This window comes from Mobula hypostoma, chromosome 10 (assembly GCF_963921235.1).
Source record: "Mobula hypostoma chromosome 10, sMobHyp1.1, whole genome shotgun sequence".
NCBI classification, from domain to species: Eukaryota; Metazoa; Chordata; class Chondrichthyes; order Myliobatiformes; family Myliobatidae; genus Mobula; species Mobula hypostoma.
This window is the reverse complement of record NC_086106.1, coordinates 80,850,045-80,866,376: the sequence shown is the minus strand read 5'-3', so window position 1 is coordinate 80,866,376 and position 16,332 is coordinate 80,850,045. Positions and strand designations below refer to the sequence as shown.

General features: G+C 41.3%; 1 protein-coding gene across 1 annotated transcript in view; it reads right to left on the bottom strand.

The window, feature by feature from the left end:
• LOC134352986 (E3 ubiquitin-protein ligase Siah2-like) overlaps positions 1-15,385 on the bottom strand; it is a 45,497-nt gene extending 30,112 nt beyond the window's left edge. Inside the window, exon 1 of the mRNA XM_063060718.1 lies at positions 14,709-15,385. Coding sequence (XP_062916788.1) covers positions 14,709-15,164 — 456 coding nt within the window. The 5' untranslated portion in view covers positions 15,165-15,385. The remainder of the gene's footprint in view (positions 1-14,708) is intronic.
• Positions 15,386-16,332: the final 947 nt, after the last annotated feature.

The window sequence follows — 16,332 nt, the reverse complement described above, 5'->3', positions numbered from 1 at the left end:
TGTATTTTGTTTCACGGAATCCTGGTTAACCCCTTCCGTACCAGATGCAGCAATTCAGATCGACGGGTTCACTGTCAAAATAGATCAAAGGCGGAGGTGGACAAGTATGCCTCATGATCAACTTTTCTTGGTACACAAATATATCAATGCTGTCCCAGTTCTGCTCACCAGACCTGGAGTATCTAGCAGTAAAGTGTCGTCCTTTTTACCTACCACAGGAGTTCTCTGGGGTCATTCTGGTAGCAATTTACATTCCACCTCAGGCCAACATCAAGCAGGCTTTAGATGATCTGAACAATGGGATCAACATGCACGAAACAGCGCATCCTAACGCCTTCACCATCATTTCGGGAAATTTTAACAAGGCCAGTCCGGAAAAAAAATCACTAAGCAATTACCATCAACAGATCACTCGCAATACCAGAGGAAACAACACACTGAACCATTGCTACACCACCATCAAGAATGCCTATCGTGCTATTCCACACCCTCACTTCGGGAAGTCTGATCATCTTGCTGTACCTCTACTCCCCGAGTATAGGCAGAGACTGAAGACTGCAGCACCAGCAGCGAGGACCAAGAAGGCTTGGACAAGGGAAGCACAGGAGTGCGTACATGACTGCTTTGAATCGGTGGCCTGGACTGTATTCAGCGATTCATCTTTGAATCTGGATAAGTATGCTGCAGTTGTTACTGACTTCATTAAAACCTGTATGGATGAGTGTGTGTCTACAAAGACTTACTGTACATTCCCAAACCAAAATCCGTGGGTGAACCAGGAGGTACGTTGTCTGCTGAAGGCTAGATCTGTGGCATTCAACTCCGGCAACCCAGGCCTGTGCCAGAAAACCAGATTTGTGGAGGGCTATATCAAGGGTGAAGAGACAATTTCCAACAAGGTTGGAGGCAATATCAGATGCATGGCAACTCTGGCAGGGACTGCAAGACATTACTTTCTACAAAGCGAAACTCAATATTATGAATGGCAGCGATGCTTCACTATCAGATGAACTCAATGACTTCTATGCACACTTTGAAAGGGAGAACACAACTACAGCTGTGAAGATCCCTGCTGCACCTGATGACCGTGATCTGCATCTCAGAGGTTGATGTTAGACTGTCTTTAAAGAGAGTGAACCCCTGCAAGGCAGAAGGTCCCAATGGAGTACCTGGTAAGGCTCTGAAAGCCTGTGTCAACCAACTAGTAGGAGTAGTCAAGGACATTTTCAACCTCTCACTGCTACAGGCAGAAGTTCCTACTTGTTTCAAAAAGGCAACAATTATACCAGTGCCCAAGAAGAATACTGTGGGCTGCCTTAACGACTATTGCCTGGTAGCACTCACATCAACAGTGATGAAATGTTTTGAAGTTGGTCATGACTAGACTGAACTCCTGCCTCAGCAAGGACCTGGACCCATCGCAATTTGCCTATCGCCACAATAGGTCGACGGCAGACGCAATCTCAATGGCTCTCCACATGGCTTTAGACCACCTAGACAATACAAACACCTATGTCAGGATGTTGTTCATCGACTGTAGCTCAGCATTTAATACCATCATTCTTACAATCCTGATTGAGAACCTTGGCCTCTGTACCTCCCTCTGCAATTGAATCCTCAACTTCCTAACCAGAAGACCACATTGGTGATAACATATCCTCTTCACTGACAATCAACGCTGCCGCACCCCAAGGGTGTGTGCTTAGCCCACTGCTCTACTCTCTATATACACATGACTATGCGGCTAGGCACAGCTCAAATACCATCTACAAATTTGCTGATGATACCACTGTTGGTAGAATCTCACGTGGTTACAAGAAGGCGTACAGGAGTGAGGTAAGCCAATTAGTGTGATGGTGTCACAGTGACAACCTGGCACTCAACATCAGTAAGACGAAAGAGCTGATTGTGGACTTCAGGAAGGGCAAGACAAAGGAGCACATACCAATCCTCATAGAAGGATCAGAAGTGGAGAGTGAGCACCTTCAAGTTCCTCGGTGTCAAGATCTCTGAGAATCTAACCTGGCCCCAACTTATCAATGTAGTCACAAAGGCAGCAAAACAGCAGCTATACTTTATTAGAAGAGATTTGGCATGTCAACAAATACACTCAAAAACTTCTATAGTTGTACCGTAGAGAGCATTCTGACAGGCTGCATCACTGTCTGGTATGGAGGGGCTACTGCACAGGACTGAAAGCAGCTGCAAATCTAGTCAGCTCCCACTGTTAAGGACTGCCAGTACCCAGGGCATGCCCTCTTCTCACTGTTACCATCGGGTGGAAGATACAGAAGCCTGAAGGCACACACTCAGTGATTCAGGATCGGCTTCTTCCCCTCTGCCATCTGATTCCTAAATGGACATTGAAGCTTTGGACACTACCTCACTTTTTTAAATACACAGTATTTCTGTTTTTGCACATTTTAAAAAATCTATTCAAATACATAATTGATGTACTTGTTTATTTACTATTGTTTTATTTTATTTATTATTTTTCTCTCTCTCTGCTAGATTATGTATTGCATTGAACTGCAGCTGCTAAATTAACAAATTTCATATCACATGCTGGTGATAATAAACCTGATTCTGAAGATGCATACATCAGGATGCTCTTCATTGATTACAACTCAGCATTCAACACTATCATACCGTCACTGAGCTCCAAGACCTAGGCCTTGATACCTCCCTGTGCAACTGGATCCATGATTTCCTCACTTGCAGTCACCCAGAGTGGACTGGCAACATCCCCTCCACAATTACCAACAGCACAGATGCATCACGATGTTGCCCTTAGCTCCCTGTTTTATTTGCTTTATACCCAAACATAAGCATCGCTCCAATGTCATATTTAAGTTTGCTGACATCATTGTTGTTGACCAAATCAAAGGTGGCGATGAATCAGCACATGAAGGAGACTGAAAATCTGGGTGAATGGTGCTGCAACAACCTCTCATTCAATGTCAGGAAAAGCAAAGAGCTAATTATTGACTGCAGGAGGAAGAAACCAGAGGTCCATGAGCTAGTCCTCTTTAGGAGATCAGAGGTGGAGAAGGCCAGCAACTTTGACAAACCTCTATAGGTGCACAGTGGAGCGTATCCTGACTGGTTGCACCACAGCCTGATATGGAAACACTAATGCTAACAAGAATAGAAAAAGCCAACACAGAGTGATGGAAACAGCCCAGTCCACCACAGGAAAAACTCTCCTCACTATTGAGCACATCCACAAACAGCACTGCCACAAGATGGCAGCATCAATCATCTCTTCTCACTGCCATGTTTAGGAGGAAGGTACAGGAGCCTTGGGTCTCAAACCACCATGTTCAGGAACAGCTATTAGCCTTCAACCATCAGGCTCCAGAACCAGAGTAGATAACGTCACTCACCTCAACTCTGAACTAATTTCCCAACCTACTGACTCACTTTCAAGTATATTCCAACTCACGTTCTCAGTATTATTTACTTACTTTGTTTTGCTTACACAGTTTGTCTACTTTAGCGCATTGGTTGTTTTTGCTTGAGTGTTTTTAATTGATTCTATTGTATTCTTCGTTCTTTCTAAAAAAAATATGCTAGCATTCCACACTAATTTACGGTCAATGTTAATAGTTATGTAACTACTTAAAGTACCTTACATAACTCTTCTATAAATATAATCTTTAAACAATATAATCCACCCATAAACTGATGGGGCAACCACCAGATTTCCAAAGACAAAAATATCTCAAAGTATTGCACTTGTTGGAAATCCAAAAAAAAAGCGTAATATTCTAACGACACATTACTGGCCTAAAATGAAGAATCGGGAATTAAAATTTAATATCCATGCGTTAGGACATAGTCTGTAGATAGCAGAAGCTCTGCATTGTAATGAAATTTGCAGCTTTCAACATTTAGATTTTGGAATCAAGGAATAAAGCCAGCAAGTGAAACAGCACCACATGGTGACCAAAATGCAAAATTACCGATGGACCAGATCAGATTTGCTTTTTCCTGCACAGGCAAAATGAGAATTTCTCCATTCCTGACTGTCCTTTACTACAGCTAATGAAACTCTTGTCACAAGGATTTTCTTGTGTGTTTAGCAGTGAAATAATAACACTTGTCACTGATCAGGAAGAAACTAGCCTACAAAGATCCAGTATTGCTAATTGTGAATTTCCTTTGTTTCCTGATGTCAATTAGTGGAATGATTCCCTCATTTCCTTAGATAATGTTATAAAGTTGCTGAACACAGCATCTCACTAAAAAATTCTCACAAAGCACACAGGAGGCAAAAAACTAAGGTTGTACAGAACACAAATTAATTGACAGGAGTTTGACAGAATCTTCAAATACTTTTGCTCATTTAAAGAAAATCAGGAAGATATTGAAATGTTCACCTTCAAGAATTCCAATCCACAATTTTTTTTTAAAAGTTAGGTTAGAAAGTTGCTAAGAATTAATTATGGCTTAGTTCACCATTAAAAATCCACTTACACCCCTTCCAGTCTATACTCTGGCTTTCAAACTGAAAAAAGGTGTAACTTAAGGAATGTGGAACTACTGACAATTTGAATTAACACTAAACTACACATGCATCCCGAAAGCTGCAGTCAGCTTCATAGTGTGACAATGCAGCACCGAAAATTTCACTGTCATTACAAACACAAATCTAAAGCAATATTACACATTAATAACCCTTTTTCCTGATCCCAGTAGAAGTTACATCAGGCTAAGCACTTCTCCAGAAGACCATGGGTGCAGCAAAAGCAAAACATTAGACATTGATTTAATCTAGAAGCAAGCCATATATGGGATTAAAAGTCTGCTTATTTCTCAGCCAGGGTTAATAAACAATCATTGTGCACAACAGAATACCACCAAATGGGTGATGTGTCATTCAATAACCATGTGGTGTCAAATGATTGGGTTACTCGAAACTCTCACTCTCTAGACAAATTGATCCAAGTTGCCAATGAGTGCTTCGATGTTTAAATGAGTGTTTTTCTGGTGAGATGTTAAACTCAAAATCCATCTGTTTGATGAACTGAATAAAAAGATCCTCAACACTATTCAAAGATTACTCAAGGAAATTCATTACATTTTACCACACAATACCACTAAAGTGAATCAGCTCATCATTTATCACTATACTTTGTAGACTAAAACAAAATTAAGATTTGTGTCATACTTGCCCATTAATAGGAAGTGTGAAGTGCTTTGGTAAATCCTCGGACCATTAAAAATGTTGAACAGGTGGTGGTTGTTTTGCACAGTTCTCCTTTCACCTTCAGATTAGTTAAAGAGGGCTTTGTGCAGGCTATTGAGTTCAATTTAAACAGATCTATACTGTACCATGCCCATCTGAACACAGACTGTTAAACAATAATTGCCAGTAAGTTTTTAAAAACTGTGCTTATGCAATAGTGGCTGCATTTTGAATTCCCATATCTACATTTTTAGTAGAAACAGTCAATGTAAACTAAGCAGATTACAATTATGCTCTCCAGCTAGTGGTACTGCTATAACGCCTCCACACAGAATCTTTCAGGGACAACGATATTTAGAAATATTTCAAACTGCTAGAGTGGTATGAGAGATCAATCATTTTAAATCAATACAAATATCACTAAATGGCAGACTTCATTAATATTATCACTGATTTAATGGATAGTCAAATCAGGCAAAATAATTGAACCTCATTAAAAATTATTCCCACTCAATTTTTGCACGTAACTCAGTCTCTTGATTTTTCTTGTCAAAAGTTTAAGATCAAGAAAAATCCTTCTAAAATCTAAATAACTAACACCAGATATTGGCCTGTACCCTGAGCTCATCTTAGCTATGGCAAAAGATTCAACCTTCAGAAATAATGTGGTGGTGGAACACAAGCAAAGTAGCTTAGGAATAAACTAAAGGAAACCCACTCAAAAAACCTCAAGACCTTGATGATATGGCTAACAGATAATGGTGGAAGTTAAAACAGATCAGCGTCTGAAGAAAGAATGGCAAGTGAAGGGACTAGATTTCATTTTAACGCAGAGCTAGATGGGACTTCTAAGTGTGAAACTAATGGAATTGGAACATGTTTATCATCTGGCCATGTGTTCACCATCCCAGAAAAGGTCATCTTTCATGTAATATCTGATATGAAGCAAGATCTCTGTGAAGCCTTTTTCGTCGATTAGTCTAAAACTTCATCCAAAAAAATCAGCAACTCCAAAAAAAAAAGATTCCCCATTATTCCTTTTATGTGACCACTGGGATTTGCTTGTCCCCAAAAGTGGACAAAAAACAGAATAAAGAGATAATCTAACTCAAGAAAGCCAATACCAAATTTAAAAAAACATGCAATTAGCTCTAATGAAACAGACTGGCCAAAGGAAATATCAGAACAAAGAGATACAGATAGACTATTTCAGAAGCAACTGTTAGCACAAACCTCAAAACTGAGCACAAGGAAGATGAACATGATGCAAAAGAAATGGAACTTAGTATTAAAGATTGTTTAGAAGATCATGGCTCAAAGTCAGCAAGTACAAGGAATGATACTTCAGTACATGGCGATTGGAATGTCTACGATCAGAAGATGGAAGTCTAAAGGCTTAGAACCAGAAATAACTTTTACAAAGCTAAAAAAGGTAATCCAATTTTGTTCACAGCAGTTCTAGAGGGACAGCTTGAGAAAAAAAACAGGGTAACAATAAAGATTCAATGACAGAGAACATTCATAGTCATTAGTGGTGCCACAGATTATCCAACAGATACAAATTAAGTAATCCTAATTTATGGCAGAGAAACAAGAGACCGGATAAAACACATCTGAGGATACAAAGAACATCCAAATAAATGACACCAAGCTAAAGCAATGGGAATGGAGGCACAAAAATTGTAAATTAAATAAAATAATTAAAAAACTGAAACCATGGTAGTCAAATTTAATATTGTATCCAGCTCTGGACTAACTGTGGCAATCTCAGTACTAGGCTTTGGCCTCAGATGAATCGAGATATTTCAGTATACAATCTAATTTGACAATTTAAAACATAACTGCAGTGTGTCATTCAAATAAGTTATACAAAGACCTCACCTGCCTTTAAAATTAATTCCATGACATTACTGAAAAGTTTAGTGTTTGGAATGAAAGCAGCAGCACTGCACCAAGACCAAAGTCAAGTATCTTGGAAAAAGAGAAACGATCTTGTTGGGTCAGCAAGGCCTAAATCCAAAAGAAACCAAAGTCAGAACTAAAATAAGAGCATGGTAGAACAATTTGTCTACAGTGCTGAAGAAAATTCAGCAGGCAGAAAAAGGACATTGGGCTTAAAGCTTCGTGCTGTGGGATGGTTAAAGTCAGTGGAAGATAAAGAAACTAATGAAGTTTACAGCACATCAATGACTTAAGAATCCGAGCCTAACCCTCACAACAGGTTCACTATCCTTCATTTTCAAACAATCAATTCCCTCTCCCCCCCTTAAATTTTGTATTAATCTTCACTGTAACCATTTCCTGTAAAGATCTATCCTCATTTAACCATCTACTTAGAGAAAAACAGCATGCTCCTATATAGTGAAAAGTTAGCGGACATTTCTTATCCCTAAAGCTCATTCTGAGCCCAATTCATGTGGGTAAGGATCAAATGGAAAAACTTTATGTTCTGGAGACAAGCCATTTAGGATTGTTGCAGGGCCTGCCACTATGGGATACAATCTCGGCTTGGTCTTAAGGGCGGTATAGCCTGTTAATGGATATGATCCACTGGGCTTTACTGGCCTTATAGGTGAGTTAGTAGTGGCCGCAGTCTCTCTGAGTATCCCCTGGTGTTTTTGTTCCTTCACTATACCCTGAACAGCAGTCAGTGCATCAGTTTTTAAAGGGCACCACTTCTGGGGTTTAATACAGACCCTCCTCTATTTTAACTGCGTTTATCTTTACTCAACCACAATCTTGCTTGTGTCTAGCCCACACTGATGGGAACTGCTGACAAAGTAACCCACAGACACCATCCTGGCTCCGGTCTCTGGTGATCGGGGCAGCTGCAACTATGCTAGCCAGGTTGTGTATTCTGTTGGTTGTATGCGTTCGCTGCCCCTAACTTGTCCATATTATTTCCCCCTTTCCCGAATCTATAACAGCTCTTGCTTCCCTTACGATGTCTATTCCAAGGATCGTGCCCTCATTATTTGGACATACCCAGAAATACACTGGAAGCTGCACTCCCCTGATTTTGAGTATTTGCGACTCGCTTCTTTCTGCTTTCACTGTTTTCCCTCCTACACCCCTAATATAAATGGTCTGTCTGTTATCGATACCGAAGCCCGTGTCCACTAACATATTGCATTGTCGTCCCCCTAACATTGTTGTTGTGTACATCCACGGGTCACCAGCGCTGGCAGCAGGGTTCTGACCTAGGAGCCATCTTTAACGCTCTATGATCTGATCGACAGTCAGAGTGGTCAGACCGGGCACTGATGGGGTGAGAGATTGTGTGTCTGCTGTGACATTCATCTGTTTTCCTTTCCCTTGTTTTGGACACTGCCTCCAACCATGTCCCAATAGGCTGCACCTGTAGCATATCAACTCCTTTACCCTCCCACGTCTATTCTAGCAGTTCCTCACTTTGTGCCCTGGCTGCCGGCAAGCAAAACAAACCCTCTGGGACATCACAGCAGCTGCATCCACTATAGCCACTTTACGATCTCTCTTGCACTTTCTTTGGTCTATCTCAGTGGCCCAGGAAACTATCACAAAGTAGGTCGACCCCAACGTTATGCCTAAATCTAAAACCTCCTTGTGGGCTGAGCTCAGGCCTTCCTTCAGCATTTTCAGGAAGACTGGATCGTCCTTCCCTGGATTATCCAACCCTGAATAATCCTCACATGCTCGATATTTACCTTCTGAATAAACTATGGCTGCCTCATCTGCTTTTTAAATCTCTGCCATTATCACTCCCCAGTTACTCTCACCTCTTCCAGTTACTGCCTCACTTCCCCTTTAAAAAAGCAGTATCTTTCTTCTTTGCTGGTGTTCCCGGTAGTTGCCCAGGTACCATCCTGGACCCCCTGGGCCATCCTGTCCACATATTCCTTGGGCACTTCACTTTTACCAACACTTGTACATCTTCAGGGTGCATCTGGTGAATTTCAAACATTTCCTCAAGCTTACGCCAGAATTCTGAATTCCCACATGTGAATTTAAATGAAGACAACTCTGACAAAATGCTCTGTTTCTCCCCGGAGGTGAAGGGCTTATGAATGGTCGTAATCATTGTCAAGGGCTGGCTTGGATCATCAGGGTTCTCAACCTGGCATTGCTTGATCTCAGTAGGTGCTATCCTGACAGTTATATCTGGGTAAAACCTCTCCCTGAAATTCCTCAACACTACGCAAAATATAAAAGATGGGTACCAATTAAACAGTGCAAAGTATGTACTCTGCAATCTGCCACTTTTGAGTACCTGAACTCATGATGCCTGCTGTATTCCTTTGCATCAGACTTGCAAAACGTATACACTAAAACACGGCTCCCCGAACGAATATACACGCCCCCACTCCGGTGTCCCGAACCATCGGTTACCAGCTTTCGCAACGAGTGGCTCCGTCTCACCAAGTTAACATGCAAAGTTTCCTCACTTACATAAACACACACCACTACAGTTCAGCTCTCCGCGTTCATGATACCTCGTGTTCCCGTGTACCACCAACCCGAGCAGATCCAAGTGTAAGTGCTATTTTAGAAAATACTCACCCACTTAGACTGCTAAGATGGCTGGCCACACTATGGGTCACAAAGGTATCCCACTCCTAACACCAAATGTTGTTGCGTGAATGAAATCACTGGACAGAGAGTTACTGGTAGATACAAAGCAGCTTCTTTATTCGACAAAACCAGGTATAGCAGGCATCATCATACCGAGACGCTTCCGGTGGAAAACTCTGCTGGCCCAATGTGGGGGCTCAATATTTATTTGCTAAACACAAAAGGGCAATCCATATTTACAAAGTATAGACAATGCTTTCTTTTGAGGCTACATTCAAAGTTCACACCTTCTGATTACATCCATCCCACCGGTGCCAGCAGCGTCTGGACTGGTATTCACAGCTTTTAGGAAATGCATTGTTACAAACTCAATCCACAGTACATTGTCAAGGAACAGAAGACTGGTGGCCAAAGCCATTTGCTAAGTATAAATGACCTAAACACAAAAATTACTCTAACATCAAACATAAGTGGCATTGCCTTTTTAAAATATTTACCCACGTGTACTTGCATTTTAAAGAATTAAAACTGAGAATCCAAGTACAAATGGTAGCTACAGACACTCCAAACTATTCGAAGCAAACCCAATTACCAATCTCTGTTAACAACTTTCGTTAAATAAAAAAATACATATGGGATGTGTGTATCACTGGCAAAAGGAGAACCCAATCCCCATCCCCAAAGACTCTCAGTTAATGGACAGTTACAGGTCAATCTTGATACTGTGGCTCTAGATTCACACATTGACCAGACTGGGTTAAGACAACAAACCTTCCCTGAGGAATATTAGTGATGAAGTCTAATCACATACAAGAGAAAATCTGCAGATGCTGGAAATCCACGCAAAACACACAAAATGCTGAAGGAACTCAGCAGGCCAGGCAGCATCTATGGGAAAGATTTTTGGCCAAGACCCTTCATCAGGACTGGAGGAAAAAAAAAAGACAAGTAAGAGCAAGAAGGTGGGGGGAGGAGAAGAAAAAAACACCAGCAACAGTCGAAACTGGGAGGGGTGAAGTAAAGAGTTGGGAAGTTAATTGGTGAAAGATACAGGGCTGGAAAAGAGGGGCATCTGATGGGAGAGGGCAGAGGCCATGGAAGAAAGAAAGGGGGAGGCGATGAGTAAGGAGATAAGGTGAGAGGGAAATAACCGTAAGTTTGAGAAATTGATGTTCATTCCATCAGAATGGAGGCTACCCAGATGGAATATAATGCTCCTCCAAGCTGAGTGAGACCCCATCGCAACAGTAGAGGCAGCCACGGACTGACATGTCAGAATGGGAATGTGAAGTAGAACTGAAATGGGTGGCCATCAGGAGATCCTGCTTTTTCTGATAGAGTAAAGGTTTCCGATAGAGTATAGGTGCTCAGCGAAGCAGCCTCCCAATCTACATTGAGACTCACCATATACAGGATGCCATGCTGGGAGCACCAAATACAGTAGATTACCCAAACACTCTCATAGGTGAAGTTTCGTATCACCTGGAAGGATTGTTTGGGGGGCCAAATGGTAGAGATACAGCCAAGATTTTTTTATATAAAAGAACAATCCAGTATTGTTATGGCCTGCATTGCTGATACTGGATTTGCAATGCACTTAGCTTGTTTATACTGCTAAATTTGTCCTATACAATCAGCATCAGGTTTATGACCACTGACATGTCATGAAATTTGTAGTATTGTAGCAGCAGTACAGTGCAAGACAAGAATTACACTAAGTTACAATATATAAATAGTGCAAAAGAGAATGGCGAGAGTCCGTAACGATGGATGCTGCCTTCTTGAGACATCACAACTTGAAGACATCCTTGATGTGCCTGTGAAACTTCAACCTCTGCAGCTTCTTTCGATCCTGTGCTTCGGAGCATCCATACTAGACAGTGATGTAGCCGGTCAGTGCTCTTCACCTTACAACTAGAAATTCACTACAGCCTTTCGTGACTACCATATCTCCTCAAACTCTTAAGTATAGCTGCAGGCTTGCCTTCTTTATAATTGCATCAATGGTTTGGGGCCAGGGTAGATCCACTGCAGTATAGACACCTTGCAATTTGAAGCTGCTCACTAGGTCACAATTGACCTGATTTTTCTTCTCTTCAAACTATTTTTGCAAAGCATCTCACAGAATGCCTAAAAATCTACATCCGCTATTTTTTTCACTACTTTTAACAGTAACATTGCACACTCTACTATAGAAATTCAAAGCTACAAAATTCTTTCTTGAACTGTGGAATCTAGCATCTCAAATGTACAAGCTAGCTTACTAACTTAAGTTAACAAATTTCACAACACAAGCCGGTGATAATAAACCCGATTCTGATTCTTAAAAGGATTCCATGCACAACCATCTTAATCCTGTGGCTGACTATGCACATCTCAAGACTACTGAAAATGTCCCTTAGTTCAAGATCCAACAATTTCATTTCTACAATTGAGAATAACTCAAAATCAGGTTATTATCACTTGACATATGTCATGAAATTTGTTGCTCCTGTAGCAGCAGTTCCAAGAACTCCTCAGGCAGATCTACATTCTCACTTGCTTCAAAGCAGGATCAGAATTGCTCCTACAGTACTTTTACACTCAACAATACATGTTTCTTCCATCTTCGTCTGAGCCTAAATTTTAGCCAGTGCTCGAGCTCTTATTCCAAAATTCTCAACATTTTCACATTGCTTTATGATCTTGCCCCCTCAAACTTCGCATTCATTTCCTTTTCTCAACCTCCTGGCACCTGCATTTCTTCAATATTGGAGAAGCATTCCAATCATTCCTCAACACATTTGCTGCACCGTTGATACCTGCACCTCCTTCCTCATTCAGTAATTTTCCCCAACAAAAATACCAACTTGACTTTCTATTAGAAGATCATGTTAGTTATGCATTTCTAAGTGCTTTTTTTTTAAATACCTCAAAGCATGGATGCTCAGACTTTGCTCGCAAGACTTAATTTAAATACACAAGTTCCTTAATTACTAACTCAACAAGTGCTAAAGGTGCAAAATCCACAAGACTAACAAAAACACCTGAAAAATTGCAACAAGTCCCTTAAATTACTCCTGGCTGCTTTCAACTGGCCTTTTGTCACTTGTATCTGTAGACTCAACCACCAACATGCCAGTAACTTACAAGAGATTCTGCAGATGCTGAAAAATCTGAGAACATATATAAAACTCAGCTGGTCATCCAGCATCTATGAAAAGGAATAAACAGTCAGTATTTCAGACCCAGATTCTTCATCAGGATCCTTCTGCCAGTAACTTTTATTTTATATAAAAAGTTTTTGTTGAGTATTTTTCATGATATTCATTGCTATTTGCCTTAATTTCAAAGTTTTTATTCTTCCATTAATCCAAGGGCTCTTATCAAAGTTGCAGGCCTTGATTTTGTGATGGAAGAGTACTGCAATTATTTTGTACTTACAAAATACATACCAACACTGACCAAATAGCCTGTTGACAAACTTTCTTCAAGGTTAATGCACATCACCTTTTATTCAATGTCCTTTCTACTTTCATTTAATGTAAATATTTTATTTTCACTGCTTTTCCTCCTGCTCAATGATTTACCCCATCTAATTTCCTGAAGAAAATAAAACTCAAGCAATCTATTTCACTGAAATTGAAATGCAGTGAGCCAAGCAGAAATCTGGTATACAACCAGGAGTGCATGTCACATATTCAGTAATTGCCCAGCTTTTCTAGGATTTCCCTAACCTCCATTGATTGCTAATGTATTGGCTGTCAATTACTGAACAATTTCTCTCCCATTTTTTAAGCCTCAAAAGACACCATTGGAGCACAAGTTCAACTATTCTTACCATCCACCATCATCAAAGTGCACAACTTTCATTCCAGCTCCCAATTTCACCTCATTCATCTCGCATTCTTCAATTCAGCCACAGCCCTTCCTTACTACTTATGGCTGAAGAACATTCTCAGGTTATCCATTAAGAGGAGACAGATAGCTGACAAATAGATGAACAATACACTTAGCTCTCCTCTCCAGTTATTCTTCACAATATGTTGCAAGTCTACACTATCTGTAGTACTGATGTTTCTGACTCCCATCCATACAATTTATGGAAGCAGCATTCTTTGTAACACTACAAGATATTAACTTCACTCAAACAACAATCAACACCCAAAACAATAGACTTATGAAACATACACATACAAAATAACCAGCTCATCCAGAAGCACATGGTCAGTTAACTTTATAGCTCATGACAATTAATAAGAATGTCTCAACATTCAGGATACCTGGAGCAAAAATGATCATGGAACAAAGAATATAGAAGTGTGTGTGACTCAAATCTAGTGCAAAGGGCAATCCAAAATAATCCCAAGGAGAGGCTAGAGACTTCTTATACCAAATTAAATGTATTTTAAATGTTATACTATCAATCCAAGACATGACCCATAAAACACTTATGTCATACACTGTCAAATCTCCAAATCACCTCAGAACAGATGCGGTCTCAGTACCTGGTGGTGTACAATAAATCGTGGGCTATACACCTGCAGAGTCTCAATGGAATCCTTCTATACATTAAAAAACATATTTAGAACTCCAAAATATCAACCTTTTGCATATCTTCTTTGATATTTACACTCATCATGAAAGTCATACCACATATAATTAAATAAGTCTAAAAACAACCCTGTAAGAAAATGAATCACTATGATACTTTGATAGCCAGTTTATTTTGAACCACCTTAAGTATTGACAACTAGGTTAGAGCTGTGCAACACTTATATATCTCCCTACCGAAATCGAGCTCGGGAAACACAACTGTACTGCTTAATAATAATAACGTACTTTTTGATCCTGAGTGGTAAATTATTTCGTTATAGCAGCATCATTTAAAAACACAGCAATAAAAACACAATAAATATAATAATAGGTTTAGTAGTGCTACCCATAAAACGCTCCTGTTCCTTCCTCGGCACCTACGTGAACTCACCTTGCATGGGAAAGGAATGGTGGAAGCCACTTTCTCCATAGCCAGGTTTCTAATGCTGGGGGTGAGCGGGCCCCTACAGGTTGGGCAGCAAGAAAGTTTTTGCCGGCACTGGTTACACACCAAGTGCCCGGCCTGGCACTGCAGGATGGGTGGCAGAACATAATCGAAGCAGACTGGACACTCAAACAGGGAAGTGAGCTCGGGCTGAGGTGGGGTGGATCCTCCGGCGGCAGTCGCTGCTGCCGCCGCCGCCGCCGCCGCTGCTGCTGCCGCCGCTGCCGCGATTGCCGAGTTGCCTCCTCCGCCGCCAGCGCCGCCACCGGCTCCTCCTCCGCCGCCACCAGCACCGCTGCCGCTGCCACCGCCGCCGCCTCCTCCTCCACCTCCCGCTGCAGCCACGGCCGTCGCCGTGTGTTTCCCAGTTTTCCCGCCGCCGGCTGACGAAGGTCGGCTCATGGCGAACGAGGCGCCAGCTCGCAACTCATTCAGTGTCTTCCCCGCTCCTTTCAATATAAAACTGCAAGCGAGCCTCGTAGCGAACACAACTCCCAGCTATATCGCACCACGAGCCTCGCGGCCTCGTCCTTTTCTTCTTATTAACGCCATTATTATTATTATTTCTGGAGCTTACGTCCCTTCCTACGGCCGTGCGTAAACATGGCGGCACCGATGCAACCCACCAGCGAATCCGGGGGCGGGGGCCTAGTCCCTCGGTCACTGCCACCAATCAGAAGCAGCAGCGCTCGTCAACAGCCCAGCTGAGTGGCTCCAGTCAGCAGAAGGTTCGCCGAGTCACGTGAACGGGAGGCGGCAGCCTGGCTGCCGCACTGAGATTCTCGGGAAAAGTAGTTCAACAGCGGCGCTGTCTGCGCATTCGGCTCTGGGCTCGGAATGGATTGGACTCCAAGTCCCAGAGAGCACGGAAGCCTTGTCATAGCTGTTTGATGTTCGCACCTTTGCTGTCATGTGCTCAACCCTTGCTCATTGTGTGCTTGCGTCATTGAGCGTGATTCTATTTGAAGATTGGGTTTTCAGGAAATGCGTTTCTTTCATATCAAAATAATTATTGAGTAAAGGAATGGTTCGATTGGCGGTTAGTCATTGTTTAAAATGACTATGTGGGAAATCGTGGTCATCGTATTGACCCAAACAAAGGTTGACATCGGTCAACCATAAACCTTTGAAGTAAAAGATAGAATCAAACAACATATCGGTGTTTTCCAAGATCCATTATTTATCACTGTCAAGTATAATTAGTCGGTTGAAAAGTGGAATCACCAGATGTCACTTTCTTAACTTGGTGATTGTAATTAAATGCGAGACACAAATTCTGAGATTCGATTTATTCTGCCGTTGAATAAATAACACAAAAATAACTCGTAAAATTATTAGAGTAGTTTTTCTGTTAAGAACTTTAAGTATGTCCCACTGAAGGTTAATGTGAAGAAGGATAGAAAAACATCTTGAAATATTTGTTGACTCACAATGCTTGGTTATGCTCTGTAATTTTGAAAATTGTTTTAAATTTATTTGTACAAATATTTGAAGGTTTCCTTGTGGAGTATCCGGAAGAAAGCCTGCAATATTCATACCAGAGCAGTCAAGATACGATGCAAGATGTAAT